Below are 27,420 nucleotides of genomic sequence, written 5' to 3'. Positions count from 1 at the left end.
CAAAGTTCACGTTAACCAAAGATTAGCTTAAAGGGGGAGTTTCACGGTTCGGCGCATGCGCGAACGATGACGTAGGCGCTGTCAAGCTTATTGTTTTTGGACCAATTAGAAGCAAGTACACAACATCGGCGGGATACGGCGGGCAAGTCTTATAACTTGCTGGCATAAAATAAAACTGACCGGCCAATGTTTCAATCACGTTTCAAAAAGAAACGAAAAGGCTGCCCATGTAAAACACATGGGGATTTTTGCAACGCGTCGTGCAAATGTCTCATGACACCCAAGAAATGACAGAACTTATGCGAACGCATACCGGTTTTATATCAGTACCATGTATTACAGTCTATCTCGCCGCATGGATCTTTTTGATTACGCGCGGTTCGAAAAGCCGAGAAGCTCCCTCAAACTTACGTACTTAGGACCAGCATTTCATCAGCATTCGGTAATAAACTGACTATATTGTGTTCGTTCGATAGCCTGATTTTACTAGACCAGCGAGAAGGCGAAGAACGAGAAATCCGCAAGCTTCTAGAAGAGATGCGATCGTTTAGTAACAACAACATTGAGCGTCCTTCCGAGATGCTGGAATGCATTTGAGAAAACGCAGCTGCGGTGGCAAATCAAAACTGCGTTTGCCATTCGCAGTAACCATAATTTTATAGATGAATGAATGCCTTACAATAGATTTTGTAGTTTGCTGCAAATCTTTTGTTTTTATTTTCTACTGCCCGCTATTTGAGCCCGCTTATAGACGACTTCAACTAACTCACATTTGATCACAAATTTATTCGCTTTGCGTCTCAGTTTTTTCCATCCAAAGCAAAACACTGATGTTTGATGCTGTTTGTCCGTTGAATTCTCCGTTTTTGACAGTTGACTTCCATATGAACAAACAGTACGATTGAAATCAAGAAAATCCTCGCGAGTGAAATCGTAATGCTTGGCATTATGAAATTCACTGAAGGTGTGAAATATTTCTTCCGCTCATACACCGTAGATTGCACAATCTCTCTGTTTTATTCGTGCAAAGAATTTGTTACAAATCACGGAAAAGGAAACTGTGAGGAGACTTGCCATCAGGGTACTGTCGAGGGGAATTGGAAGTCTGGAGTTGATCCAAAGCCAGCTGTGGTGAAGTACATGTCTGCAACCACTGACCTTTGCCATTTCCAGCGAAAGCAGATGTTGTCTATTATAAACAGACCCATCCTTCTACAAATTTTCCACGGTTGGTGGACGTATCTTGTTAACCATACTGGACATCTACATCCACTCCACTCTGTCCGCTTTTACTTCTGTGCTTCCATAGAGTCCACAGAACGTCCCGTCGCCGGTCGGCTGCGACGTCTTCTTTGACGATCCATCGACTGAAATGTCGATTTCGGCGGCTAAAAACTTTTCACCTTACAAAAAACTAACTTATATTTATAAGAGGAAACACTAGATTACAAAAAGTGGAGAACAAAGAGCGGATGATCAAAATTCGGGCACGATTTCAACAGATTATTTCACCACAAGCTCACGTCGAATTTAGTGTCGACCCGTACAATTTATTTTTGAGCCGGTCTGCTCGCGCATGCGCTTAACCGTGAACATCGGCCTTTAATCGGGCTTTAAACAACTGGGCCCTGAATTGTAACCGTTTTCTGCTTCCAGAACCTTCTATTCCTCGATATTGCCTCTCTCGTACTGCCCCTGGTAGGGTTTCCGCCAGGAAACGTGACATGATCGAGGGATCCATCTACCTCTACATTTGTATTTAATTAATTCGGTAAAGTCGTGAGACATCACAGCAACTTTTCTTAAAAATAGATTACATAATAAGTAACTCGATAAATGAAAAAAAAAAAAGAAAGTAGAACAGAATACAACGGAAAATGGATACAATTTAAAAGGATTTCATTTTGGCAATCTTTATTATTCAAAGTAAAAATGGTTCATCGTAGAGGTGTCTCTCGCACGATCGCCAATAGGATTTTCCTGAACCCTGTGGTCGTATTTCAAGATCGAGGGATATAGAAGGATATGAAAACAGAAAATGGCTACAATTCAAAAGGATTTCATTTTGGCAACCTTTGTTGGAAAACGTAGAGATGTTTTGGAATTAAAAACGTGACATGTGTCTTGTGCGATCGAAATCCCCTCAGTGGGCCCTGTGATACGACGCGTTTTCATGATGTTGGCAATTTAACGACTAGTAAATAAATAGATAATAGAAAAATAAACAAGAGGATCAGAAGCAACTTCCGCAGTTTTTTTAGAAATTTCAGTCGCCGGATGACCGAAGAGATTCGAAAAGTGGCATATTTCAACTATAGTTTTACATCATTGTGTCGAATGTGTGGCTAAGACGAGATGTGTTATTTTACAGTTTACGTTATTCTCAAAATGAAATACGTACTATCAAGGGTTTTTACCTCTGCGAATTTCCGTTCGTCAATAGTGCGTGCACAATCTATGATAGTAGTACCCTAGCTGATGAAGTGAGACCAATCCTTGTCTTTTGTTGACAGTCGCTAGTGATTTTTGTAGTCAGTTGCTTACTTCTTGACCATGTAGTTCCGTTTGTATATCTGTTGAATCGTGCTTTATTTCAGTATGGTCAATATATATTATCTTACTTATAGCCGTTTCTTGTAGTTATCATGCAAATTAACAATTAACCGAAATTCACTTTCGCGATCAACGTTGCAAAGTTCTGGCCATTAGAAGAAAACCCAAACTAATTCGTTAAGCTACCAGTATATTTCTTTGCCGCCAGTCTCTTCTCAGTCCAATACTAGACTGTTGTGTTAGAGATTATTGTTGACTCAATTCAATTCTCCTCCTCATAGCAATATTCTCCACTCGCGTAGATGATCCAAAGTTTGCACATTTGAAGAAACGTCCGAGAAATGGCCTCAAGTTTTCTCCGTAGATTCCATACAAGATGGGATCTACGGCAGTGTTTAATAGAAGCAGAGCTTGAGACGCTCTCCATACATAGCCTTTACCTGGCAAATGGTCAAAATACTTCAATGTTCGAACAACAATAAATGGCGACCAACAAATGACAAATGCAAACGTTAGGGCAGCTAAAGTCTTGGCTACCTTACGATGCATACCTCGATTCGAGCATACCGTTGTGAAGACATTTTGCCTTGGAAAGACATTGGAGCGCAAAGTTCGAAAAATGATAATCTGTGCGTAAACCATGTATGTCAAAGGAAGAAGAAATAAGAAGACAGTTTGAAAACCGTAGTAGATCTGTCTTCCTAAATTTCCAAGTGCCATGTTATCGCAAGAGATTGCATCGGTGTAGTCTTGTTCAATTGCATAGACAAAAAGCAAGGGAAAGCCAATGATTAAGCTAATTACCCATACGGCGATAAGTTTGCGATGTGCACCTTCTGGAACCAGGATTCTCGCATTAAAGGGCTCAACTACGGCCTTTCGTCGCTCATAGCTTATGAGAACAAGGGTCATTACTGAAGCTGTATAGCATACTTCAATTAAGAAACCTTCGAGTTTGCAAGTCACCTGTCCACCAACCCAAGACCATACGAAATCTATCAAATCCAGAATGGTCAGAACAATAAACGTCAAATCGGCGACGGCCAAGTTAACGATAAACAGCTTCGGCGAACATGCTTGCCTTTTTAACTTACTGTAGCAAAGTGATAAGACGAACGAGTTTCCCACGACGGATGACAGGAAAATTAGCAAGTAAACCGCAGAGAAAACTACAACTATTGTGGCAGGAAATCCATCACTTGCCATTATTTCAGTGTTTAATTCGCTCTTGCCGAAAAACGATAAAAATTTAAACAGACGGCAACCGCGTGGGTTATTAATCAGTGTCGGCCGCTAAGAGCTTGCAAACAAATGTCTTTTACAGGTGTGAAATTTTCCAAGGTCAACTCTTGCAGAAAAGAACATTTAATTTAAAAGCATCAGTTGTAATGGACGAGACAATTGTTCTCTTTGTAAATTATCTAGTGTCTACAGCAAAAAAGATATCATTTGAAATTTTAATATCTGTGTCTACTTTAAGGTCAATATTGCTAATTCAAATATTAATATTAATTATATTTTTTTTCTGAAAAACGTGTTTTGAGTAATGAAAAGTTAAGAACTGTTTTATTTTCAGAAGATACTTACACGTTTGGTTCAACAACTATTCAAAATTTGCTTCCTTTTAGAAAAGTTTATCTCAAACAGGCTAATATAATTGCCCTTGAGCGTTGGAAAACATGGAAAACCGGAAACTTCATTGAAGCATATTGTTTAAATTTCTTGTCTTTTCTTGTGGCAGCTGGTCAAACTTACAGAATTTTTTTTTTAATTTTTTTTTCTCTGCTTCGCATCGATATAACAAAAGTTACACATTTAAATTATGCCTTAGCTGAAATTAAAGGAAGGCGTCACAAAAAGACGGAGTCACAAAAAAAGCATTTAAACTGCCTGCTCCTGCCAACCGATTTTCATTCTCCTAAGCAGTCAAAATTCTATTAGCATTCAATAAACTGAAACAGCGTGAGGACAAATACCATAATTCTAACAACTTTTAGTCCAATGGCCATTCACCTCCCCATAGGGCATTTGAACGAAATTCGTTTTAACCATTATGAGGAATTCCTCCCCTCCACCCCTAAAAAACAAAATGTGATTAGGAATCAGTGTGTTCGTTTCGAAGATAAAAAGGGTACAAATAATAAAAAAAATGTTGAAAAGTCATCACTCCAATTGAATGCGATGTGGCTTCTATAGTCGTATCTTCTAAATTTATTTAAAGTGAATGTTTATTCGCTGGCGTTCTAATTTCGTAATGTAGTAGCGTTAACACCCTTTTCAATTAATTGCAAACCCAGTACAGCTACAACGCCGCCTAACTAGACTGGGGCTTACCAGCAAAATAGCCGTACGGTAAGAGATGTAACGCAAGCTAGTAGAAGCCAAATTTAATTAAAAGCGGATCAGCATATCATCAAAGCCGTTACAAGTGTACCAAATAATAAGCGGATTGTTTAGTGGACGCCAGATTAACCCGGTTAATACGAAAAAACTGTCCTTATTATACGGGTACCCTAGAGGGTTCTCAGAATAAATGTAATGGACAAGTTTTATCGGTACAAAGACTTAAGAATACAATTTTAAAGCAACGGAATATTATTTCATGTGCTAACTGTAACTAATTTCAAAATGGACAACCCTATACCTGTTCAAATAGTCCCGCCTGGATCACAGAAAAGTGTCCGTCGTCTGTATTAGTAAAACACGTTCTAAAACCTTCCGTCGTATTCTAAAATAGCCCAATTCTGGTAAAAATGTGGCTCTTTTATCGTATTTTTTCAAGATTTGGGTTAATCGGCCAGTCGTATGTAAAAATTTTCATAAAAAGAAGTAAATTTTACCGAATTCGAACGTAGGTTTGCAATTTTTCACTAATAGAGGGTATTTTTTGCCAAACTTTTGCTTTGTTTTGCAAGATATTGCGACAAATGTCTGTTTTTAGAATTTGCTGCCTTTTACAAAAATAAAATAAAAAATGGCCATGAAAATTTCCAACAACAGTTTGTGATACAAAGGGAAAATAGCTATGGAAATTTCCATGTCAGTTTTTGATACAAAGGCAAAATGGCCATGGAAATTTCCATGTCAGTTTTTGATACAAAGGCAAAATGGCCATGGAAATTTCCACGTCGTTTTTGATACAAAGGCAAAATGGTCATAGAAATTCCCACGTCGGTTTTGATACAAAGGCAAAAGAGCCATGGAAATTTCCACGTCAGTTTTGATACAAAGGCAAAATCGCCATGGAAATTCCCAACGTCATTTTTTAGCGGAAGGGCAAAGTGAACATTGAAACTGTATCGTTATTTTTCTGGATGAAATGCTAAATGTACAGCGTAAACATCATTGGAAATATTGGAAATGAATGATGAGCGCGAAAAGTTTTCGACGTTTCTTTTAACCTCTTCCAAGACATTTTCTTCATTTTACAAATTGCACTTTCTTTACACACACAAAAAAAATGATGCAAAGAAATATAGAACGAACACCTCGATAACATAAAAAACATGAAATCTTGTGGTATGGATGACATTAAGTGCTCGATAATGCTCTACTATTACTAAATTGGAAATAAACTGCTGAAATGTTTACAAGTTTTAATACATTAGATTTTGGGCCACTCTGTACTTATCAAAATTATCAGTTTAAATCAAATGAGGTTTTTTTTTTTTAATTTCTGATCTCAGTTATCTATCTCATATCACACATGCCGTTTTAATTTTGGCAGAAACGTGACGGTCGACTGCCGGGCAATTGGAATTGCAGAAGTGACTTTCACTGCACCTGAAAATAAAAGTAACAACACAAAATCAGCACTACTCAGTAAATCGTCAAAGTTTAACATTAGTTTAGGTTACTGACGCGGTAGTGAACGGTAACTAAACAACTCGCCCCGCGGTACGAAAAGGCTAATTGATAGATCCAAACGTTGAAAGTACGTTGTCAGTTATTTCCGTTCATTCGCACGGTAAAGGAATACATATCCATGTAAAAAAAAGGAACATAATAATAATAATAATAATAATAATAATAATAAGATTTTCGGCGAAAAGCGAAAAGAGAGATCTCTCGCGCACAAGTCAATAAATTAAAGGAAACAAAGTGATATCTGAGCGTTGCGGGTTGAGCGCAGGCTTCGCTGTCATGACGAAATAAAGTAATACTCGCGGGGAGCTATGAAAATTTCATCAAGTGAGCTCTAATATTCGTCATACAGTCACACTTGTATCAAGGACGGTGCCTACTAATACCGAAGTATTTTTGTGCGGTTTATGACTATGCGGGAAAAGCAGATCTCAGCAAGGCCTATTGGAATCCAAAAAGAAAATTGGGGGTAACCACGCATTTTTTAGAGATAATTAAGCAATAATATCTCTAAAAGCCGCCAAAATATAAAGCAATGTATGGTATTTTTTCCTAAATTGAAGCTTAATTATCTCTGAAAAATGCATGGTTACCCCCAATTTTCTTTTGAGATACCAAAAGCATTTAATAAGTTCTGCTTTCTCTGCATAGTTTTAAACCGCGCAAAAATATCCCTGTATTAGTGCGCACTACCCATAGGAAACCCGACTATCTCGAGATGCGCAGAACGTATGCGCAGTAACAATAGTAGGCACCGTCCTTAAGCGGACACCCTCGGGCTCAGGACCCTTGCCCAGGCGTCCGCTTATACACGGGGTGACCGCTGAAAACAGGTTCCCTATCATATTAATATTCTTTAGTATCAAAAGGTCTTGAAATTCTACTCAGAAGGATAATGTAGAAATTTGTGCAAGTTAAATAATATTTTGTAGACCCTATTATTATTGGCAGCAACAAGAAAGATTTCATTCTTACCGTGACCCGGCGGGAAACATGTCTTCTAACGGTTTTATAGTCGCACTGGCCTAATCTCTGGTTTTTAGAAACCGATTCATCCACTGTTCGTTGGTCAGTTAGTACACACCAAATTTGCATCAGCTCTTGTTCTTTGTCGAACGTTGTATTACAAGCTGTAAAGGCAGTTGTATGGCCTGATGATCACGGAGTTCTATATGCTTGTCCAGGGAAATGAATATGTGCAGTTTTAAGTCAGATGGAAAACAAAATAAGCTCTTTGTCGGCGCAACAGTGACAGTTATGGTGAAGCGTATACGGGGGGGGGGGGGGGGGAGGGGGGGAGGCACTTGACCCATTTTTGGGTAGAGGGGTGCCGCTGGGGGTTTGAAACCGTGACCCTGTTTAGGACGAAATAACCTTAGATACCTACCCTGTGTAGGACAGTGTCCCCTATTTTAAGACCCTATTTAGGACAAAGAACAACATCTAGCTCTTGTGTTACACAAGTGTTTATTGGCATTAGTAATAACATTTAAAGGCCCACTGTCACTTACCGGACGTGATGTTCCATCACAGGTAGCCCAAGCTCGAAATATGAGCGCTAGTTACGCAACGGTTGAAAAATATAAGGATTTGTATGGGAGAAAAACGCTTTATTTTAGGGGCTAAAAATATGATCGGATTTTTAAATAAAAATCACCCACCTTACTTCTCTTGTGTATTTCTTGCCTCCTATGTGGTTTTTAGGGCGATTTAGCGCGATTTCAGTGAGTTTTAGTTCCATCGCTCTCTCTCTCTCTCTTTATATGCGATGCGGTCAGGAGCTCCTGCAGCGGTGAACCATAAGTGGAAACTCAATCGACGTGAAGCATCATTCACTAAAATAAATACAGACTAACGTCTCTGATTTCGGATTGCCAAATACTCGACGACGGTCCCTGCAACCATTCCCTGCAACCATACCCTGTCTAGGACGGGTCCAGGGCAGACTCGTTTGAAATTATATACCCTGTTCAGGGCAGAGAGGCCAAAAACCATACCCTATCCAGCGGCACGTCCCCGTATAGCCCAAATAGGGGAGTACTCCCCCCCCCCCACCCCCCCGGGAGCGTATACAACCCAGATACCGACTTCGTCACGTACTAGGCTCGTGTGAAGTCTCCCATGCTACTTTTCTTGAAGACAAGAGCCTCGACAAGTAAAATCAAGTCTTTCACGTACTACGTAATGTATTTTTTTTCCTTTTTGGTGTAATTCTGTGACGAGCTCTGCCAGCACACAGTCATTAAACAAAAGAAATATGTTATATACTCCCCTCACATTTCCGGCCTTTGTCATAGAATCATTTGTGGCATAGTGCACCGAGAAACGGTTCATAGAATTGATTCCGCTAAAAAGTTTCTAGTGAACTGTCTGTGCCATGGGAGTCAGAGACACATGTACAAGTACGGACCATAAGTTTTTTCAGCGGGATCCGAGTTTAGAAAGCTGAATACTAAAGTAAGTGGAAAGATTGTTGTAATGTTTGGTTTGACGTTCCTTTTAGCAATAATGCGTGGTTCAATTCTACCTGTTACCATCCCCCCCCCCCCCGGGCACACCCCCGGGAAAACCCACCCCGTCTGGCCCGGGGGTCGGGAATTTCCTCAAGTGGTCTTGCCTGGGGGTAGGGGGGCGGGGCAAATCAAAATAAATACTCGCGCAAGGACTTATGGGGTGACACAATGGTGGCTATTGGAACCACACGGAAAAGGCCACGTTTTTCGTTTTCACATTTCGTAAATTTGCAGTCAGAGAGCTGACGAAGACCTGATGAAAGAAAACAAAAAGTAATTAAGTTCAAAACATAAAAGAGGAAAGGATTTCCTCCAGAAGAAAAATTAATAATGGTTTTGTTTTAATGGAATTCACTCGCTTCAGCTTGTTTCAGGCGCAGTTTTAATGTTGTAAATATACTGAGTTAACCATTTTGATCTCCTTGTAGAAAAGCAATTTATTTGCACTGAAAATACAAAAGACGTTATTCCATATTGTTTCTAGGAATTTAAGAGTTGTTTTGTAGAGACAAATCTCAATTTTCGAGGCAGTTTGGTTGAAACGTCCTCCTAGTGTATTAGTGTGTGTGTCGAGTTTTATAATATTCGCTTTACTTCGGAAGGGAGTTAATTGTTCTAAAAGTTTAGGATTTTTCAGAGTCCTGGTTTTTTTAAATAAAGAAATAAATCATCAAAACGAAGCAGTTTATTTTTAGTCCATGTCATGAGTCCCGGGGGTGGGGAATTGTCTCTTTCTGTGTGCCCGGGGGTGGGGAATAGGACGTCAAGTACACAAATGCCCGGGGGTGTGCCCGGGGGGGGATGGTAACAGGTAGAATTGAACCACGCATAAATATCTAATCACATAATTTAAATGTTTGATTCACTGTGTTCTGGCATACTTGTGCGTGGAGAACTTGAAAAGCTCCGGTCCATTCGGGGAACTCTAAAAGTCGATGACATCTTTCTTTACCTTTTTTTGATATTTGAGTGCTTGGTATGTACAGCCCGGGTACATCTGAGCTCTTTATAATAGTTAGGCGCTTGCTTAGAGTGATCGTGACCTGAATTCAAACTTCCGTTTTTGTAGCTTCACAGTGAGTCGGATCAGTTTACACCAAAAAAGCTTTACAAGGCTTTCCGCTTATAGATTATTGCCGTTGTACGGTCACAACTGAGAACAGCTGGTTTCTGACTGTTGTATATTACGTGTTTCTCATCTGCATCAACCTGGGACTCATGTGGTGATGAGATGTGCTGGATCCTCTCGAGCGAGAAGTTGAAGAACTATTATTGTAGAAATGTCAATGACCTTTGGGTCCCAGCGCGTTGTATGTAAGTTCACACGAACCGATATATCAGTCCCGTGAGAACAAGTAAGGATAAGATCCAGGATCCTAAATAAATTATAGGCAAAGTGCAGTTATTTATAATTCGTTCAAAAGAGTAGGCAAATCCGCGATCCACTACACTCCAGGACGCGCCAAAATCCTTTGGATTTTTAATATTATTAACTCCGCAGAGAACACACAGAAATGCTGGAAATGGCCATGGTCATTAGATTTAGCTGGCATTACGTACGTAAATAAGATAAGAAGCGATGTATGAGCCGCGTGCGTAAACGTAAAAAGGTTGAACAGCGCTCAACTTTTTACGTTTACGCAAGCTGTTCATACGTCGCTTCTTAGTTTGTTTACTTACGTAAAGCCAGCCCAAATGTACATCCATTCACCATAAAATTTACGCGACAGTGGAAGCCGTTCATACGTCGCTTCTTATTTTGTTTACGTACGTTAAGCCAGCCCAATGTACATCCATACACATGGTAAAATTTACGTGGAAATCCACCTTTACATTGGTGTTCGCCTGTACGTTTTGGTTACTTTTCGTTTAATTTTGGCGCTTTCCTGAATTTTTGGGAAGATCCAGAGAGCTCAAGGTGGTCGCCATTTGGCAATCATGATGTCCTTACACATCATATGACGTCCTCACTTCTTGACTGCTAACTTCAGAATAAACATCTTTGGATGTAATATCTATCCACCAAGTCTCGTTGCCATAGCTTTTATACTTTTTACAATAAATTTATTTATACAGCGCTAAAACCACTACTTGTCATAATCGCTTTACAGTAATAATATAATAACAGTACCATCACAATGTCAATTACAACATGATAAAATTAAAATTACATTTCATCGTGCTGATAAAGATTATAAGGAGAAAGAGAGAAAAATAAATAGAAGTGGAAAATACATAAACATGCCACAGGTTACACGCCTGCCTGAATAGATACGTTTCCAATGCCCTCTTACTTATGAAGTTATGGTGGGGGGGGGGGGGGGGGAGGCTCCACCCCTCCCCCCCCCCCCCTCCCGGACTCCAGAAGACGAAAAGAAATATCCTGGTCAGGATAATCAGATGCTAAAAGAATGCAGGAGAAAAAATACAATTTTAGATGTTTTGAAAACGCTAGCTTTCCGAATAAGGCATGACGTTTTAAATGTGTCACAAGTTTGTTTGAATAGTAGAGAACCAGTCAAATTACAGAAAACTGCAAACTATCCTTTAGAGAGTATAGTTAACTCACACTGTCTCTTATTTAAATACTCAAAGAAATAAAAGCCTCACAAATCAGAAAAAAAAAAACGATAAACAGTGTCCATACGAAGTGGCTTTCGAGTTAGCGGTGGTCTACTGTGTATTATTAAATTCTCAGCCTCGGATATTGCATTTCTAGCGTTCTGATTGGTTCACTAAATCTCGGTTATCAGCTCATATACCGTAGTTTGACCTTATATGGAAAGCGAAAGCCCCAGGTGTCGCTAAGCTAAATTTTTTTTTCGGCGGGAAGCAAAAGTTTCTTCGGAAAAATGTAGAAAAAAAAAAAGGAAAAGAAAGAAATACCAAACAATGCCATCTCAATATAACAACAATAAAAGCCACAAAGTTCGGTATGACACTATTTAATGGTACGTATCTCTGAAGTTTCCTTTAAAATCTTCAAAATTACAAGATTTTACGATTTTTTAGATCACATAACAACAACAATAACAACCAGTTACCTTCAAAAATTTCAGGATGGCTTACAAATCCTGGCGGTAAGAGGTTAAAGCCAATTGAAGAAATTTCTCAGGAAGAGCTTCATGCCTGTCTTTATGTTTTTACGAATTTACGAGGACTTCAGATGGTTCATCTATGAAATCCGTACGAGCGGCGGCCATAATGTTCGTTTCCGTCGCTCTGCATCACTCCGCAAAACATTTGCACTAATGTGCACAGCTCTTACGCTTCTCAAATAAGCTTGAAGTTTAAAAACTTGCACTGAATGCTTGTCTCAGTGAGGTTGTACTTCGTACACTTGGACTTGCCTGAAGTGTTTTAAATCGTCCGCGAGGAATTCAATTCAGCATGAAAAAAGCCGTCCTTGCCCTGATCTCTTCCTTCGCTCGGCATCACGCAGCAGAGCATTTGCTCAAATGTGCACGACTATTACGCTTCTCGATGAGCTGGAACTTCAAAAGCACTTGAATGCTAGTCTCAGAAAGGTTATAATTCGTACATTTTAACGTTTCTTGAATTTTATATGTCCGACTGTGTCCGATTTTCTTCGCTTTCGATTTTTCATTCAACTCCGTTTGCAAGGCGCTTCGCGTGTCATGTGATCATTAGGTTTCGCGCGCTTTGGTCGGAGGTTGCGTCAACATCCGGTCGTTTAAATTTGAAAGAAATTTTTTCTTAAAATAGAAAAATTCAGTAAACTTCAACAGCAATGTCCAAACGCGGAGAATTTAATAAAACAATTATTCCATTCGCGCTTGTTGGATATAAGATTAGTTATAGCCAACTCGGCGCTTCGCGCCTCGTTGGCTATTTACCATCTCATATCCAACGCGCGCTCATGGAATAATTGTTAATTATACTCTGTGTTGGAGAGTCTTCACTTATTTCTGTTTATCAGGAAAAGCTCGATTGATAATGAGGTTCAATGGTTTAAAGAATATTTGATCCGGAGTTTTTAAGTAAACATCGAGAGGCAATGAATAATAATTATGATAGTTTTGAGTTTGCATGGACATATATCCCACAGCTTCACTACATGCAGTCTTCATTATTTAGGAACTGACTTACTGTTTCCGATTAATTACCTACATCAGTTTGCCTTTTGCGTGCCAGCAGGAATTTAAAAGCATAACGCTCGCGAGTTGTTCATCATTAATTTTAATCATGCAATAGGAAAATCTGCATTTCAATTATGTTCTTTGCCAAATGCATTATTGGTTTAAGGAATATTGTTTTTATTCTACATTTACTCTAGTAACACTAGGTGTTCATCTTTCCCCGCAAATGAAAACAATTTCCCTCTGTATTTACACTTTCCACAAATCAGCGTTAGTTGAGGGACTGGTTATGAAACTTTGCCGCCTTCAAAGTTGATAACACCGAAAGGTGCTACACAATTTGTCGGAAGGGCCGCAATCGTGCGCTGTCCTTTATTTTAACGTTTACATTGCAGTTAAACATCGTACCATGAACGTTTTTATTGGTCAGTTGCTCCGAGACATTTTAAAATTTATTGCGTTTTTTGCACGATCAAGGCAAAAATGCTAACAAAAATATATAATAGAAAAGTCTGTAGGGCGTCATAACCATTACTTTTTGTTAACTATGCTCAGATCAAGCTAGGCTGGTCAGTGTTGCACAGCGGCAATTTTTTCTGACAAGATTTGTTTTCCAATTTGGAAAACAAACAGGTTGTAGTTTATTGGCTATCTCTTCAAAACATAGAAAAGTAATACTTCGTGTGAACGAACAAGAATTCTAATTTTTCTTGACAAGCGTTATTTCTCAATGCTTGAAATTCTTGTTTAAAATTGGCGCAGATGCTGCATTGCTTTAAATTAAGTCGTTTATAAATTACTTTAAATTAAGTCGTGTAACTTGTCAAGGATAACTTGGAGGGCAAACAAACAGTGCTAGTTGTTGGGGAAGAGGGGAGGAGTGAGGTTGAACATAATGTTCAATCTATTGACTATTTTTAAAACGTCTTATGGATTAGTATCACTAGAGAAAAGGTACTTACTGTTAGCGATTTACCTACATCAATTTGCCTTTTGCATGTCAGCAGGAACTTAAAAGAATAACGATTAGTAAGTAAGTAAGATCCTTTATTTAAACACGATGAGAATAAAAGCATTACATGCTTGAGGGGTCGTGTGTAACTATTACCTATTTAACCTACAAAACAGAAATGCATAAAATATATAGAATGGATAATCAGGCTTAAAGGCAAAAGTATGACAATGCAAAATGCACTTTTGTAATTTTTATGCACTAGTAAATCTGAATTCCTAAATGAGGGATCAGATTGAACCCTTCTGTGAAATTGCTTAAAATTACAAGAGTCTTTAAAATAATCTCTCACAAAAAGAATGATATTACCGATCGGAATTTTGTTAAGAAAGCATGACTCACTCCGCCTTTATCTATAAATTTCAACAAAGAAAAAAAACTTGAAGCATTTAACAGATGAGCTTGGGAAATTGATGTGGAGTGCTAAAAATTGTTTCCTGACGCTGGTCAATAGGCATTTAAGAGCGTCTTCCACGATTTAATGATTGAGCCTGCGCTGATAAATTTTCGCAAGACCGCCCATGTATTTCTTGTTTAAAAAGGGTTATCAATGGCTCCCTTCAGTTTCTTGTTCTCTCCTTCAGTCAGTGAATCCATTGTTTCGTATTTGTTAACTGCGAGCTATATTTTATAATGATCACACTTTCACAAACCTCGCTTTATGTCTACTAACATATGATGATAGGTGATCTTTAAAGAATCTCTACTACTTCAATTTTCTAGGAAAATCTCCATATTACAATTTAACTTCTCGAAAGTTGCTACTGAATATGATTATTTGGTCGAACCTGTCCGCCTTGCGGAAGCCTCTAATCAAAAAATATGCCGGATACCTCCAGGCGTAATACGCACACCTTCGACAGTTTACTTGGTCTGGAAGATACCCGCAAAATTCATACAATCCTATCCCTGCAATATGGACACCTCTGTAATGTGGATACTTCGTTCTTCCATTTGGTGTCCGTATTAAGAAGGCCCGACTGTATTTCCAAACGTGACATTTTCATTTGCTTTTGTCTTTTGTACTAATTAAAATAGATCTAGACATCAGTCGATATTTCTAATGGATTCTTGACGTAAACTATCGTACTAATCTCCTAAAAGGCTTAATAAAGTTTTATTTTTCACTTCCGTAGTTAAGTTATTCTATTGTTGGCTTCACACTACAAGCTAAGTTAGTTTCAAGTAAGCACTTGATTCAAGTGCACTTGAAAATCTCAAGTCGCACTTTAGAAAACTTGGCTTCACACCTGGTGACAAAGTATACACTTGAAGCACAAGCTGTCAATCATCGTTCGCGGTAAAATCAGACTGAATGCGACTGCTCGCCGCAAAATCATGAGGCCTTTACAACGGAAAAACGTTTTGTGTTGTTTACTCTTTATTTTGTCTTTAATTTTAACTCAGAGAGTTTTAACATTACAGGAAATGCATAGGTACTTCATTGTTTACGAGTACTTGGCGACAAAACAAAAGAACAGACGACATCTTCTGAACTGAAAATCGATGGTTCAGGCTGTCCGTAAAGATGAAATTCAAATAAGATCTTAAGTTTAAATCGGCTTTTCCTTCTTTTTTTATGTTTACTTTCAAAAAAGACTGTTCCATGGAGTCCTCAAACTGCGAGGCGTATCTCCAACCATTCATTTTGATTTTTTTTTTTTAATTAATTTTAGTTCACGGCAAAATGTTTATCTGTCCTGGCACCGCAGCACGTGGCTTTCAATTGGTTTCCCTTTCCCTATTGGTCAAGTACGTTCTCAAGTGTGGTGTTGGCCATACTTGGCGGCGTACTTCGGCTTCTTTGAACTGCGGAAGTTTCCATGGTCACTAAGTAAAGTTCAAGTTGGTGGGTTTTACCCCTTCACACTCAAAGTAGGTTTCAAGTGCACTTAGATTATACTTACAAGCTCTAGTGTGAAGCCCCCTTATATTTTCACTCTCCTCTCCCACATTTTGATAAATAAATTCCTATTACTTGACAAAGATTCCGTGAGGAAATCGAAAGCTTGTGCTTGAACATAAATTTTCGATCCTGAAAACGAAACCTTTTGTTTGAAATTCCTATTATTTGCCATTTTGTATTTGACCAATATACTGATTAGATGCTCTCTAAGACTTCTGAGAACTGATCCTGAGAACTGATCCCACTATGTACGGAGCTGGTTCCTTTATCATTTTGTAGGGCCACATGATGGGTAGATAGCAGTCTAATTTTGTTGTTGTTGTTGTTGTTGTTTTACAGTCTTATTTTAAATATTTTCTTTATGAGCTGTTAAAGTAACACGTAGCAGAAAGTAACCAAAAATAGCTTGCTATGGCTAATTTCCAGCTAAAATGGAGCAGAAAGGTAAATTTGCCTAACACGAAATTCTCCAGTAAGTGGTTACCCGCTGTTCACTGTAGTCGAGAATGAATCAATGCTAGTTCTACAAATTAACGCCAATATATTTAGAACAAACAGCGCAGTAAAACTACTACATTTTCGTTTAAAACACTCGAATTAGTGTTGTATATTCCCAACGGAAGCATTATTATATGCCGGCTTCCTGCAAACCGTGGGAACGCCAGTCCATTTACTGCCTGATGGGCGAAGAGCCACCTGCTGTGCCTTGCACGCAGCCATTAACTTTCAGTCTTAAGGCTTCCACCCACACATGCAGACTAAAACAGGGTAAAAATAAATGACAACAAAGAATGCCAGCTGTCGCGTTCGATCACACTGGGTATTAACATAAGTATGGGGGTGTGTGCCTTTGTTTTCACCATGATTCGCAATTACTCAGCAAGTCTGTAGATAAACTACATTTTCTCCTTCAAGAATTCGAAATCGTTCTGTCACAATGAGTAAAGAATATCTATAATCTAGTTCTGGTACAGAAATTATCGAAATTTTAAGTCCTAAATAAAGGCGAAATGTAGATATTTTGCTTTAACCATTCAATTGTCATAGTTCACTGGTATTTAAGTTAGTCAATTTGCTTCCGTTTAACCTGGTTATCTTGGAACTACTCCTCACGATTAGCTCATTCCCTTTCTCTGAGCTGATAATCCCTACTGTCGAAGATTTTTTTGGAAAGCAGGAAAACATGAAAAAACGTTGAAGTGATCGTCTTATGTTTAGGTTTTCTCCGTAAATTCCATACAATACCGGATCTATTGCTGTGTTTGCAAGAATAAGAAGTTGAGAAGCTCTCCAGATGTGTCCCTCACTCGACACATAGAAATACATCAGCGTCCGGAAAATCATGAAAGGCGACCAACATATGACGAAGGCAAGGGTTAGGGCTGTTAAAGTCTTGGCAACTTTGCGGTGTCTGTTGGTTGACGATGTTGCAAAAGAGTTTTGTGATGGAAAAGTCCGTACACTTGAACGTAAAGTATGGAAAATTGTGGTCTGGGCATATATCATGTATATTAAAGGAACAATGAAAAAACAAACGCTATGGATACTGTAATAGATCTGCCTTTCTAAATCTCCGAACGGCTTGTTGGTGCAGACGACCTTACCACTACTGTCGTCTGTTATTATTCGATAGGCATAAAGCAACGGCGAGCCGACCACAAGGCTTATTACCCACAAGGCGAGCACCTTCTTAGACGCGAGTACCGGGTCACTCAATCTTGTACTGAATGGATCGACGACTGCCTTGATTCGTTCATAACTTATGACAACAAGAGTCATTATTGAAGTAGTGTAACAGGCCTCAATCAAAAAACACTGTACCTTACATGTCACCTGACCGCCAAGCCAGGTCCAAAGAAAGCTTATTATGTCCAATATGCTCAGCAGCGCGAATGTCAAGTCAGCAATGGCCAAATTGGCTATGAACCATTTCAGCGAAGATGGACGTCTTCGGTAGCAGACTGATAGGACAAAACAGTTTCCTCCGATAGATAATGTGTACACCACGAAGTAGAAGGAAGATCCAAAGATAACCAACGGCAAAGAAATGCCTTCAATTGCTCCCATATTCTTCAGTACTAAGTTTCGCTTTTAGTTTTTGGAGTACATGGCAATTCTCTTCCTTGCAGTAGCAGTTGGTTTTGTTAAATCTGTGCTAGGTACTTGTTTTGGGCAATAATAAGAATACGCAAAAGAAAAGATAAATTCTTCCTGTCGTTTTAGGTTTTGTATACAGCGCAGTAATATGTTGAGTTCTCACCTCTTCGTATTCCAACGCTGCCCTCCAATGCGACGTTTAATACCTTTTGTTGGCAGAACACGAAGATGAGGAAAAGTTCGAAGACAAGAAAAGTTCGGTTTGGCTCACACCAGTCACACGCAGGGAAAATAGCATAGGTGAAACTCTGAGAAAGGAACGAAATCTAGTTACTTTATATAGTTTTCTTTAATCGTCTATTTCGTGCCAACCTCACATCTCGTTTAAATTGCGCAATGACAACGCTTTATTCCGAGAGAGCTTCTCTTTTGTCAACATGATATCCTGCTTGCGGAATAATTAAAGTTTTCCCCTTAACACTGTTTAAAACATCGCCAGAAATATAAACAATGAATTATTAATGTTAAAACCATCAACCACTTGGTGAAGCTTTGGATGACAAGGCAGTCTTTTGAGTTTTTGCGCTATTTTTATCTCACGATCTATCGTCTTATACTTACGAACCCGAATATGACATAGCTTATGAACATACTCGGCGACGTTTTGGTTTTAATACGGTCTCAGCCTCTCAAATCGCATATGAAATTCACTTCCTAAGTTTTTTCTTGAGGAAATATCCACAATGTGCACCGACGCGGACTGCAAATGCTAAAGATACGTCGGTATTACTTACAATGCCAACATTGTATCTCCGATCTTTCATAAGCCTGGTAATACCTCAAACACAATCGTCAAAAAAGTAGGCTCATTGACGTGATGATATCGGGTACAATGATCAGGAAAAAAAGCAGATGTTATCTGGCTTTTGTTGTTTAGCAGTTGTAGGGAATGATCAAAAGTATGTAAATGATGCATTACTGATGACGTGTTTAATTCGCTAATGGCGTTAATTTAAGACGGGAGACATCCTTCTTTAATTCACTACCTGCAAATACATTTCAAGATATTTTCCCTATTGGATTTGAGAAATTAATGATATCCACCCACAGCTTATAAAGAACATCAATGCGCCTTTAATCAATATACGACTTCTAAGGTAATAACTAGACTGGTTGTCGTCTATGATTGACAGCGGCGCAAAATACTACCATATTCTAGAAATAGATCGAGAGGAGCAAAGATAATGCTATATTGAAACATAAAGCTTGCCCTAAGGGCTACAATTACTGTTGCGCCTAGAAATCAATTTATCCCTAAGGAGTTTGCACGGAATTATTTCAGTGTGTTACATAAACATTTATATAAGCTAATGTTTTCCAGCTAGGTTATTTTCTTTCCGTCTCAAGTTTGTATTGCGCCGTGTTCTGCGAGCGGGCATATTTCTCAGCTTGCAGGGGCGTAGCTGGCCTTTAAGCCATTAAGCACGGGCTTAATAAGAATTTTCGTAATTAGCTAATTAGCCGTAAGGCCGTATTTTCTTTTGCTTAGTATGCAATAGCGAATACCCGCTATATCAACGTGTTATTTTAAAAAAAAAATAATGGATTTTGATCTTAGATATTAAAAGATGCTGAAAGGTAAACAAAGGATAGAACTGTTACTATAGAACTTTGAAACAGTTTTGCGCACGAAAATTTAGTTGCATGACTGTTGATTTTCGCCTTACAGCGGCTTTGACAGCTGTGCGCCTGTAATTGTAAGAAAGAAAGTAGAACGGACATAAGCTGATCATTCAAAATGCTTTCAATGACTTCAATTGATCAATCAGCAAGAGAACTAAATAAAGCGTGTTGCACACACAAGAAGACAACAAGAAGGTGCAGGTACGGGAGGAGTTCCTTGGGTTTGTACAAGCTGAGACCACAGGACCACAGGACAGGCGCTAGCCGAGAGGTTTCTAGAGACCCAGCAGGGCTATGGCCTGGATAGATATTGACCGCATGCACGCATAGGGTATGATGGGGCGGCAAACATGGCAGGGATTCACAGAGGTTTCCAAGCAATTATCAGATATCGCGAGATGGGCGCTTGCAGAGGGGGAGAAAACCAAACAACATGGAGGATACACTGAGTTGAACAAGTGAAGATCTCTATCTGAATGGTTGCCACCGTGCTTACTATTCTCCTCACAATGACAGTGTCCACTGCTACACCAGAGAGATCATTTAGCGCCACGAGAAGAGTGAAAACACACTTGCAGTCCACTACGCTGACAGAGCGACTATCATCTCTGGCTCTTGTGCACGTATACAGGGAGATGCCGATTAACCCCGATAGAGTCACCAGCGACTTCTGTGCGAGCAAACCAAGTAGGCTTGCATTTGACTGATGGCTAGTCCGTAATAGTCATAAACATAATCATGCCAGGCGGTCTTTGTTAATTTTAAATTTTCCTTTTAACATACCAAAATCCCACATAGAAAAGGAATCCGCTGTGCATCTTTATTATTTCAAAGGATAAGATTGTTGACTGCTTTGGATAAAACTTGTAAGAACACCTTTTTCTTACGTTGGACGATGGCCGCGTGACTTACACTGTGCAACTTGGGCTTAAATGGAAAAAATGGCTGGCTACGCCCCTGGCTGGGAAGCGTTCTTCACATTCATTTTTACTTTCTAGTTTTTTTATGGCCACAGTTTTGTAGTATTTCTCTCAGTTGTTTGCTTGTATATTTCGGTTTGTTTATTTCACGTATTTCTTGTTGCTTTTTTCAGTTTGTAATTTATAATTCCCGTGTTATTTTATTTCAGTCGAATTACTCACTAGCACACTTGTTTTGGATTAAACGTCATCTTCGTATTTTGCCTTTTTCTTCTTCATTAAACGTTGGAAGTGCATTCAAGCTGTGGCATTTTATTTTTGTGTTCGTGGCGGCGGCGGCTTTGGCTGGCCACAATTACATTCTTTCCACTGACAGTTTATTAAAAACATCAATGCACCTTTAATCAACATTCGATTTCTGAGGTAAAAAGTAAACCAACGAGAGATTTTATTGGCTGTCATTGATGATTGACAGCGACGCAAAACTTTTCCATTTTCTAGAAAAATAGCTTGAGAGACGCAAAGATGATGCTATATTAAAACATAAAGGTTTTCCTTGGGACTACAATTACACTCTTTGTCACTGACTGTTAAACACCAGCATCTTCGCCCATAAAGAGACATGGCTAGATGAGGGCATCCAAAGGCTCGTTTGGAAGGAAAATGTGCTGAAAGGTCTGAACGGATATAGTTGTGATAAAAGTGCAGTGTCTTTGTGAGTGATGGTACTTGCAAGTTAATATAAAAGTTGTTCTTCAGTTGATCTTCTCTCAACCGATATGGGAAAAAGAGGAAGGGAAGACGAATAACTAATTTGATCCCTAACACTTCCTTCTTGCCGTTTCTGCTTGGACCACTTACGAAGTCCAGTCATCCAGTTTAACTGATATTCTCCTTACCCGCAAAATTCAACATGTAACAATTAGACGTTGTCTATCTTCAGAACTGAGGACGAATAGAAGTATCCAGGAAAACATAAAAGCACCATTTAAAAGTTGTGGTCAATACCTCCCAATTGAATGATTGGTTATTGTGTAAAAGACTTGCTCCTTTCAAATTTATCAACTTGAAGTGATTCATCACTCGAGATTTTCTTTCTTTTTTTTTTTTTTAATAGGAAGGGCTAGCTAGGGGCAGCTTTTTTTCAGAGGTTTGTGGGTCTACGCCTGTTTTTCACATATCGTAAAATCCCAGACAATCGGCGGAGGCGTTGTTTCCGAATCATCCCAGCTGCTACTGAAATTGGACAAAAGTGTCGGTGGACTGTCGGAGATGTCGGAATAAAGAAGCTAGGGAAAGTTCGCCATTTTGAATTTTTGAGGTTTAAGGAGGCCCTGTACCGATTTTAACGATCGCCATGCTCCCTGACAGTCAACATTTATGTTTTCATATGTCGGGAATAATCACTCACCATCGTAGAAATCTAGGACGCATCGGGAAAATGGAAACGCTCTAGATTTTCCGGATTTATAGCCACCCATGCCAAATAATGGGGAATAATAATAATAATAATAATAATAATAATAATAATAATAATAATAATAATAATAATAATAATAATAATAAAGACAGTATTTAATGAGGGTAACACCAGAAAAGCTAACACAATGGTTAATTGGGGTGGCCTTCGAATACCTTCGATAAAGTCGATAAATTTTGGAAAAGTTGAGAAACCGCAAAATTCCCGATCGTCTGGGATTTTTCGATACATGCATGCAAACCAGGCGTTATTTCGCACAAGTTAATAACCTTTACAAGTGCCCATCACATTTCTATTTTGATTGACTCTGCAAAAATAACAAGTTTGTCATGACAAGATTTCCCTGATAAGTTTTGTTTGGCAATGTTTCCGCTGAAGCTTTTCCTACTTGACAAGTTCCCAGGCCAGACAGTTTTTTATGAGCAGGAGACTAGTTCGTGAAAAAATTTCATATTCTCTCGGACACTCGGGCAAAGCAAAGTTAAAATAACAAAACGTTTTCTCTTATGTAAGTGTTGAATTTAACAAAGCAAAAGTGTTTTTAAATCGTTCATACGAATGTTTATATCGAGTAAATATATCAGACTTCATATATTTGCACTGCTTATGAACTTAACTGGGATTTAGGCTGTGCCGTGTGTTTTCTACTAATGATAGAATATAGATTTGTTTGCACGGGAAATTATTTCAAACAGCAAATCACGTGACCCTAAATAATGCTGCAGTGCCCCTGTTCACCAACTGCTGGTGGACCAATGCATGGTCATGTGACTTCTCTTGTCAGAGAACGTTGCCAGAGAATATTTGTCTAGAGGCTTCCGTTTCTACGTATTTATCGTGCCCTTTGTAACGACCAAATTCTGACTCTGTGTCTTCTAAAAAAAAAAAAAAGATTATGTACTAGATAAAATATAAGCGGGAGATCTGTATCGCCATTGTAAAGCCCATACAGATCGGACGCGAATATTTTATCGTACTTGTGAAGAGAAACAACACTGAATTGAATGCAAAGCATTTTTATGTGATTTGGTCATTGGCCATGCATGTCAAAATATCATAGGTCCCACAGGAGAGAGAGCACAGGACAATAGAAGAACTATTTATAATTTATAATTTTCAGTCACTGGTAAACCGTGAGTATGGCGGCGGGTCGTTTTCGTTCTCCCAAAACTGGAGCGGAAGAAATTGCCTTACTGTCAGAAACAGTAATAAAATACAAAATGGGCAGTGAACGTTTTTACTACCTGGCAGAACACGAGAATGAACAAAAAAAAAGCACAGTTGGAAACAGTTGGAGGGAACGGACTTGAGAGAACTAATGTCGAGGACTTGTCAGCCCCACTCGAGCACATGTCTTCAAAGAGTTGTGCAAATTCATTTGTGAAGTGGCAAAGCAAACTGAGGGAACGGTACCCTCTTAAGAAGCTCTTCCTACTTGTTGGCGGTATTAACTGAAATTTGGCAAATGCATATGTACAGGGAAAAATGGCTTTCAGCATACTGGACAAAAGTGATAGGAGGTAAAACGACATTCTCTGAAGAAACAATTTTTTTGTTTTGCATTTTAATCAGTAGAGATCTGTATAGTATCAAAAGTTAACGAATACTAATTAGCTCAGCAGGAGTTTGTATCAAAAGTTAATTCTACTGTTTAATAATTCATCAACCCCAGCCTTTCTCTGCTACCTATTCAATCCCTCCTCGTGCTTTCAGACATTTGATTTTTTATTGAGGTTTACAGAGGTGTACATGTGGCTCAAATACTACCTATTGATTGGTCAAAACCTTGATGAATAATTAATGAGTTTTACAATGATGTTTATTAATTTTTGCAACACATCTACACAAACTACTTGAAAAGAGTAAAAGATAAATAAATAAATAAATAAATAAATATAAATAAACAATTACAAATAAACAGCAAAGACATACAAACAGTTAACTACGTAATTGCAATACATGCTTATATTACGTATCTGGTTAATAACTGTATACATCTACGGTTATAAAGCTCGAATTCCTTCTTTGAGTCAATGCAACCGAAGCATATTTCATTGTGAGGGGAACTACCGAAATATGTTGCGTTTTCCACATTATTCAACCTGTATGTTTCCATGATCAGTTTATGCGCCCACTGAGTACACTGGAAAAGTTCCGTCATCTTTTCAAATGATGGATGACCACAGTATTGCTTTCCTGCGTTTCCATGATACCGTTTGGATCTTCATTATTGTCAACACCCTGCTGGATCACACAGCCAGCTGAATTTCTGTTTGTAGTGTTTTTGAATTCATTTGAGAGTTCAATGATTTCTAAATCAAATCCTTCTTTCTTCATTCTTGCCATCGTAGAGCTGTATTGCTTATTTATTTTCGTTGACCCATTAATGGAAAAACTTTGAATTCTTGTAGACAGCTGAAAACGTCTGCACTTGAATAAACGTTGAAGAAATCCCTTTAAGTCCTCCGCGTAAATTCCATATAGGATTGGATCTAACGCCGTGTTTAAGAAAATTAGAAGTTGTGATGCTCTCCAGTAATAGCCACCTTCAGTGAGGTGAAAATACATCAGCGTTCGAACAATAATAAATGGCGCCCAGCAAACTATAAACGCTGCAGTTAAGGCCGCAAGTGGCTTGGCGACCTTGCGATGCCGCTTGGAGTGGACCCTTGAAAAAGCGTTTTCCGTCGGGAAGACTCTAGAGCGTAAAGTCAGGAAAATGGTACTTTGCGCATAGATCATATATGTTAAAGGAGCGATGAAAATACAAGCAGCATGGATACTGTAGTACACCTGTTTTCCTACATCTCCGAATTTGGTGTTCGAGCAAATCAAGGAACCAAGGATATCGTTTTCAATTTGATAGGCGTAAAGCAAAGGAGAGCCAGCAACTAGGCTTAATATCCAAACGACTACTAGCTTTCTAAAGGTCCCGTCAGAGACACTTGCTCTCGCCCTCAACGGCGCAACCACCGCCTTTCGTCGCTCAAAGTTTATAAGGACAAGTGTTAATACTGAAGTAGTGTAGCATGCTTCAATGAGAAAACTTTGCAACTTGCAAGACACTTCACCACCAACCCAGGTCCATAAAAAGGATGTTAAGTCCAAAAGAGACAGCACTGTAAAAGTTAAATCGGCGAAAGCCAAGTTTGCGATAAACCATTTTATCGAAGATGGTCGTCTTTTTAACGTCCTATAGCAGCTATATAAGACAATTGAGTTTCCCACGGTCGATAACAGAAACACTACGGAATAAAAACAGATGAAAGAAGCGACAATTGCTGTTGGAAATCCATCGCTTGTTGCCATTGTCATTGCCTATTATGTTCGCAAACGATGACAATTCTTCGACGGGATTACAACCGTCTCCGTACCAGTTTATAATCAGTGACTTTAAAATGTTCTTTCAAGATCGTTTAGACAAATGCAGTATAGTATAAAGGTTTGTGCTTTTCACTTTCATAAAATTGTTGTAAGCGTCACATAAATATAGTGCATAACCGTTGTACTGTTGGGAAAAAAAAAAGAAGATATCGACAGGTTACAAAAAAGGAAATGATGAGAAATTCGTTTGCAAAACCTTCTTCAATTCATTGCCGAATAAGCAGATTCAATTAAGTTTATGTTTAATTAAAGCAACGAGGCCTGCTCACTTACCAGTGACGAAGACAGATGCTCGCTGACGCTTACAAAAGCCTAACTACTTCCACTGCTGTTTTAATTCAGCTTAATCCGCAATTGTGACCCAAAACGTGCATTAACAATCTCCTACCTAGAGCTTATTAGACGAAACCGCGCCAGTATTAGTTTACTGGTCTTTCTCTCTTCGAAAAAATGGACGTGCAGCTGAGTACGTGCTTGGTTTATGAACTGACTTGCTTTGATGTGTTTGCTTTGAATATATCACCGTATGACGTTTTCTAAATATTCGTTAAGGCTTAATGTTTTCTGAAGAAAAGAATTTTTGTTATCCTTTAAAGCAAATCCCAATATTTGCTGTTCAAATCTTGGAACTAAAGTTGATTGCACGGAGCGCGTGTGAATTGATTTGTGGCAATGAACTCTGGAATATACTGAAGCCAGTAAAATTAACGCTTTCTCAAAAAATTTATAAGTACTCGTCATGGCAATTTATATTTCTTTCTTTTACTACTGTAATGAACGTATTGTATTAATTTCCGTTATCTCCCTGTTTCTAAAAGGTCTAGATAATTTGAGTTCAATTCGCACTGTTTAAACTGTTGCTTTTCCCTGTGAGTCCTCGAGGCAGCTGTTTCAATATCCAGCTATCAGTTGCCTTTGTGCTAGACCAAACGGCAAAAGAAAGTTCAGTTGCATAAAAAGTGTCCAAAAAATAAGACGTTGAAAATAAATAAGTAAAAGGTCTTTATTTGAGGCGCTGTTTGATTTTCAGTGTTTCCGTTTCAGTGCGTTTGAGAGGTTTGATTTTATTACCAGATCAACTACACGAACGCAGTCTTTTTGGTTAGAGATATCTTAACTGAATTACCAAAAATTTCACCTTGAAGAGTAAACGAGTGTTTTACTTCGTTTATATCATCAGTTGTCATCATCTCAAAATATTTTGAGACGTCAATGCTATATCCAGGTTATTCTCCGCGAGGTAAACTAACACTTCAGTTCTTTGAGTAAATAAGTAATTAGAATTAATTTTCCCTTAATATAAACCCACCAATAGCGACACTCCTTTCCCAATTAAATATCTATGATTTACTTTGTCAAGAGCATTTAAATGGACTCAATCCTTGGTTGATTTTTACTTCCTTTTGAGAGAAAACAAACGTCATGTGTGGGTCCTTTTCCTGTCTCGCAATTCCGTTGCGCAGTTGCGACACAAGTTGCAGGAAACGTGGCGTAGTGTAACATACCCTGAAATGCTACAAAGAACATGTCTCACATTGTTTTTGTTGAAGTCACCGTCGAGGAAGTAGAACCGACTTCTACTTTTCTCGTCTGTTGCGGCAACATAAATATTGGCGAGAAATGTTCATTTCAGGTTAACGAATCGTACAGCTTGCATGTGCAACAGTGCCTTTAGTTACCAGTCGCTAGAAAATACTACCCAGAAGATAAACAGTTGATGGTTCACACGGGATAGTTTCATTCAGAAGTTAAGTATAACGACGGCATTGCTCGAAAAGAATCGTGGCTTTACTTTGGGAGTGATAGACAATAACGACAAGCCATTTCAATGCTATATAAAAAGTAGATGATGTACATTAATAATCCATGTGTTCGACTTTCCCTTAAAATTTATTAACGCTGAGTTCA

At 38.7% G+C, this 27,420-nt stretch overlaps 3 protein-coding genes and 1 long non-coding RNA gene across 5 annotated transcripts; all 4 read right to left on the bottom strand.

Annotated features, from left to right (window-relative positions):
• Positions 1-2,647: 2,647 nt before the first annotated feature.
• On the bottom strand, positions 2,648-3,978 carry LOC146476740 (galanin receptor 2a-like). Its single transcript, XM_085114166.1, has one exon. The coding sequence runs from the start codon at positions 3,757-3,759 to the stop codon at positions 2,800-2,802; it is 960 nt and encodes a 319-aa protein (XP_084970292.1). The 5' UTR covers positions 3,760-3,978; the 3' UTR covers positions 2,648-2,799.
• A 4,515-nt stretch (positions 3,979-8,493) lies between these two features.
• Positions 8,494-10,326, bottom strand: LOC146476739 (uncharacterized). Its single transcript, XR_014865540.1, has 3 exons — positions 10,028-10,326; positions 9,812-9,876; positions 8,494-8,564 (listed from the first exon to the last, which is right to left on the bottom strand). It is a non-coding gene; the product is annotated as an uncharacterized LOC146476739 (long non-coding RNA).
• A 5,642-nt stretch (positions 10,327-15,968) lies between these two features.
• Positions 15,969-18,964, bottom strand: LOC146476738 (neuropeptide Y receptor type 1-like). 2 transcript variants are annotated; one of them, XM_085114163.1, is made up of 2 exons: positions 18,840-18,964; positions 15,969-18,353 (listed from the first exon to the last, which is right to left on the bottom strand). In XM_085114163.1, exon 2 carries the CDS (start codon positions 18,013-18,015, stop codon positions 16,990-16,992), a length of 1,026 nt encoding a protein of 341 aa, XP_084970289.1. In that variant the 5' UTR covers positions 18,016-18,353; positions 18,840-18,964; the 3' UTR covers positions 15,969-16,989. The 2 variants fall into 2 exon arrangements, with proteins under 2 accessions (XP_084970289.1, XP_084970290.1); XM_085114164.1 differs by lacking the exon at positions 18,840-18,964 and adding an exon at positions 18,671-18,790.
• A 4,819-nt stretch (positions 18,965-23,783) lies between these two features.
• Positions 23,784-26,213, bottom strand: LOC146476737 (galanin receptor 2a-like). Its single transcript, XM_085114162.1, has 2 exons — positions 25,786-26,213; positions 23,784-25,636 (listed from the first exon to the last, which is right to left on the bottom strand). The coding sequence occupies exon 2, from the start codon at positions 25,441-25,443 to the stop codon at positions 24,286-24,288; it is 1,158 nt and encodes a 385-aa protein (XP_084970288.1). The 5' UTR covers positions 25,444-25,636; positions 25,786-26,213; the 3' UTR covers positions 23,784-24,285.
• Positions 26,214-27,420: the final 1,207 nt, after the last annotated feature.

This window comes from Pavona decussata, unplaced genomic scaffold, assembly GCF_977016875.1.
Source record: "Pavona decussata unplaced genomic scaffold, jaPavDecu1.1 SCAFFOLD_73, whole genome shotgun sequence".
Classification (NCBI taxonomy): domain Eukaryota; kingdom Metazoa; phylum Cnidaria; class Anthozoa; order Scleractinia; family Agariciidae; genus Pavona; species Pavona decussata.
The sequence above is the reverse complement of the archived record's forward strand: the minus strand, read 5'-3'. Positions and strand labels throughout refer to the sequence as shown.